The 3,984-nt window shown below is 33.0% G+C and overlaps 1 protein-coding gene across 1 annotated transcript; it reads right to left on the bottom strand.

Annotated features, from left to right (window-relative positions):
* Nucleotides 1–1,433: 1,433 nt before the first annotated feature.
* LOC112905443 lies at nucleotides 1,434–3,513 on the bottom strand. The gene is made up of 2 exons (XM_025977901.1): nucleotides 1,918–3,513; nucleotides 1,434–1,870 (listed from the first exon to the last, which is right to left on the bottom strand). Exons 1-2 carry the CDS (start codon nucleotides 3,307–3,309, stop codon nucleotides 1,862–1,864), a joined length of 1,401 nt encoding a protein of 466 aa, XP_025833686.1. The 5' UTR covers nucleotides 3,310–3,513; the 3' UTR covers nucleotides 1,434–1,861.
* Between the last annotated feature and the right edge of the window lie 471 nt (nucleotides 3,514–3,984).

Here is a 3,984-nt window from a genome sequence, read left to right as displayed (position 1 = left end):
TAATATTGAAGCATTATTTACATATACACATATAGCCTATACACTTATTGTTATGTAAGGTTTTCGTAAATATTATCAATAGATTCTTCTGGAAGTGAAGAAGCTTCAAAAAGTTTTTGAATAAAATATTCCCCAACCGTTAAATTGTCTGTGTGCGGTTGATTAAAATTTTGGATTAATTGATCAATTTTGCTGTTCAACTTTGAGACAGAATGTTCAGAGTTTTTTATATTGTAATGTCCCCACGGAAGCGTATTAGTTGTTTTCGGAATCAAGAAACGTTTATCGTCTTTAGGGCAAAGAGCTACTTTAGTTTTCATTTGAGTGAACATAGTATGAAGGTCAGAAACAAAAACATTCATACATTTTATAATGGTGGAATCGTCCCTAATAACGCGAAGGTAATCGTCAATTTCGAGATGTAATTTAATAACGTTTTTCTTAACACCTTTAGCTTTTTTAACAATTTGATCAATCGCTTCAACACAGTAAGCTTTAGCTCCGGTTCCATAAAATGCCTTAATAGGATTATTAGGGAACTCATCTTTGAATTTACCGATAACAGATGAGGTAATGGGGATATTGAAACTATTCTCGCGCGGATAATTGGAAGTATCGAAGTGATTAATATTTTCAGTAATGTCTCGGTGAGCACTTTCAAAATGAAGGAATCGGTATCCATATACATCAAAGAAATGTTGTGTTGATATTTTCGTTTAAGAAAGGTGTAGTAGAAGTCGTACATAACAACTTTTGATCAATCTAAGATAGTAAAACCAACGTAGAGAAGTTTATCGTAATTAATACGCAATTTATTCATCTAAATGGCTACGAAATAGGGAGTGAATATCTTAGAATTTTTAAAATTAGGTCTAGCATTTTACATCAACTTGTTTATCAACGTTCTCCATTGTTTTTCCGAGAACACTATTGCTCATTAATTTGAAGAAGGATTTCCCACATTTATTTTCAGACAAATTACGTTGTCGGGTATTTAAATCGATGAAAGGTTTAAGCCAGTGGGACTGTTTCAACTGGATAACTCTGTGAACTTTAAGTAATCGTAGTCCATTACGAAGGGCTTATTGAAGCGTGAAATGAACAACATATTTTGTCTTATTCATAAGATTCGGTATNCTTTTTCCAGCAATCTCTTAAGTTTCTTTCTCCTATTCCCCATACTTTTCCCATTACACTTAATGCCTTCTTTTTCAGATTTTTAATGTGCTTGTCTACTCCATTATTCCTCTGTAATATGAAGCCTAAGTAATTAAATTCTGTAACCTCTTCGATTGTTTTTCCGTTCCATTGGAATTCGACTTTTTTCTTTCTTCCTCCTGCCTTCTTCCCTCTTAAAATTTTTGATTTGTCTGTATTTAATTCCAACCCTCTTTCCTTTATGTATTTGTTGAATTTTGTTAACATTTCCCTCATTCCTCTTTCATTATTCGCTAATAAAACTATGTCATCTGCATATGACACTGACCAAATTTTTTTTCTACCGATTACTATACCTCCTTCTTGCGCTGTGCTCATTTTCTTCTCTAAGTTTGCAAATGTTGCATTAAAAAGTACTGTGCTCAGTGGACACCCCTGTCTTATGCCTTCTCTCATTGATATAATCTTTGATTTTTCCCCATTAACTTCTATCTTAAAGTAAGTTTCCTCATAAATTTCTCTTATCCTCTCTTTTAATTTGTTTTCTATATTTAGCTCTTCTAAGGTCTTCCATATCGTATCTCTTTTAAGCTTATCGAAAGCTCCTTTCATGTCTGCAAAGAAGAGGAAAATTTCACCTTTTTCTTTCTTTATTTCTTCTTCGATGGCCGTTTTAACTATGTATATTGCGTCAATAGTTCCTTTATTTTTCCTATATCCCATCTGCGTCTCTCCTAATGCTTTTTTGTCTTCCAATTCCTTTTCTAATCTTTTCCTAAGTATTTCCGCGTAAATTTTATATCCTGTGTTCATAAGAGTTATTCCTCTGTAGTTTTCCGGTTTATGTCTATCTCCTTTCTTGAAAATTGGTTTTATTATTCCCATTTTCCATTCCTCAGGCAGATCTTCATCTCCATTCCATATTTTATTTAGTATTCCTTGCAAGTTCTCTTGTAATTCCTTTCCACCATATATCCAGGCTTCATTTGTGATTTTATCTTCTCCAGCCGCCTTTTTCTTTTTCAGCTTCTTTATTACTTGTTCTACTTCCTCTTGCGTTATTTCTTGATCTTCATTTTTTTCTATTTTCTCTTCTTTACCCAGCTGTCTTGTTTCTTCTACTACTTTTCCTCCCATTTGTTTAGCAAAGTGCTCAGTCCATTCAACCATATGTATTTTTTTACTTATCTCTTCTTTTTTTGTTCTTTGTTTGTTTATTAACTCCCAGAACTTCTTTCCCGTTTTGTCCTTTCTTGCTTCTGACCAGTCTTTCTCCAATGTCAGTCGTTTCTTATCCTCAATTATTTTTTTGTATTTCTTTTTACATTCACAGTAATCTGTTTTCAGTTCACCTGTTTCTATATATTTTTTCCTTGTCTTCTTTAACTCTAGTTTTGCTGCGTGACATTCTTGATCCCACCATTTCTTTTTCTGGATACTTGTATTAATCCTTATTTCCTTTATACATACCGCTGCTTTTAGCTTTTCTCTGAGTCCGTTCCAATTTTCTGGTCTTCCTAATTCTTTTAACTTATTGTTGTAATTTAAAATATCCTCCTCCGACCATCCTTCGTAGATTATTGTTTTGTATTTAGATCCTTTTTCATGTACCTTTTTCGTTAAAATATTTAATTGCAAGTCTAATCTTTGATGGTCTGACTCATTGTTATCCACTACCTGCATTCTCTCTATCAGATCTTCTTCAGTTTTCCTATTAGTAATTACGTAATCTATTACTGACCTTCCTTTAGTTCCTATGTAGGTTAATTCCCCTTGTTCATCGCCTCTTACGTTTCCATTTAGGATGTACATTCCATTATCTGAAACCCAATTCAGTAGTACCTCTCCTTCTTTATTTACAACCTTATCTTTCGATAGCCTATATTCTTCTGTCATCATTTCACTCTCTCTTCCACCTTTATTTGCTGTTCTTGCGTTAAAATCTCCTCCCATTATTATGTATCCTTCCTTGATATCTTCTAATATTTTTCCTACTTTTTCATAGTTTTCACTCCTTCTATCTCTCATGTATACGCTTAAGATCATAAGTTTTCCTTTGTCTGTGTTTAAATCTAGTTTGATTAGTTCCTCATTTAACTTTTCTATTATTGTAGACTTTACATTTAGGGATTTGCTAAATGCCGTGACCATTCCTCCTTTTAGCCTTCCCCTTTTCCCTTCCCTTCTTGCTTCAACCAGTAAAATATTGTAATTTATCAATTTATTTTCTATTAATTCTCTGTCTTTTTCGTCCGCCCAAGTCTCTGTTAAATTTATTACGTCATACTCCAGTAGTTTTTCCCATTCTTCCTCTAAATTCCTAATACCCGCAACATTCCAAAAGGTTATTTTTAAACATTTTACTCCATTATAGTGTTCTGGTTGTTTTTGTGATTTAAAATTATCATTAGTTCTAAGAGGAGCGTTTGTTTCTTTAAATAGCATTTTGCCCTGGTAATACTGTCCTTGTTGAGTACATCTTTCGCAACCGTATTTGCCATTGTAACCTTTGACACATTTAATATAAACTCTCGTTGCAACATCACATGTAAAACACATAATTTTTGCTGAGTAGGTGTTATTATTATGTTCTGATTGTATCATGGTATTAACTTCTTTTATAAATGGAGAGAAGTCGTTTATGTCGGGTTTACCGTTTCCGCAGAAGATAGCAATGGGAAATGGGTATATGTTAAAATTAAGTATAAACACTTCTCCTAATACTGGCCAAAATTATCTATTCCAACTTTTACTCAGTGGCACATCATCAGTGTTAAATATTGTTACGCAGTGAAGTCTTAAGGAAACTTAAAAAACCAGTTTAGA

Source organism: Agrilus planipennis, unplaced genomic scaffold (assembly GCF_000699045.2).
Source record: "Agrilus planipennis isolate EAB-ADULT unplaced genomic scaffold, Apla_2.0 scaffold509, whole genome shotgun sequence".
NCBI lineage: Eukaryota > Metazoa > Arthropoda > Insecta > Coleoptera > Buprestidae > Agrilus > Agrilus planipennis.
This window is presented reverse-complemented; position numbering and strand designations above follow the sequence as displayed.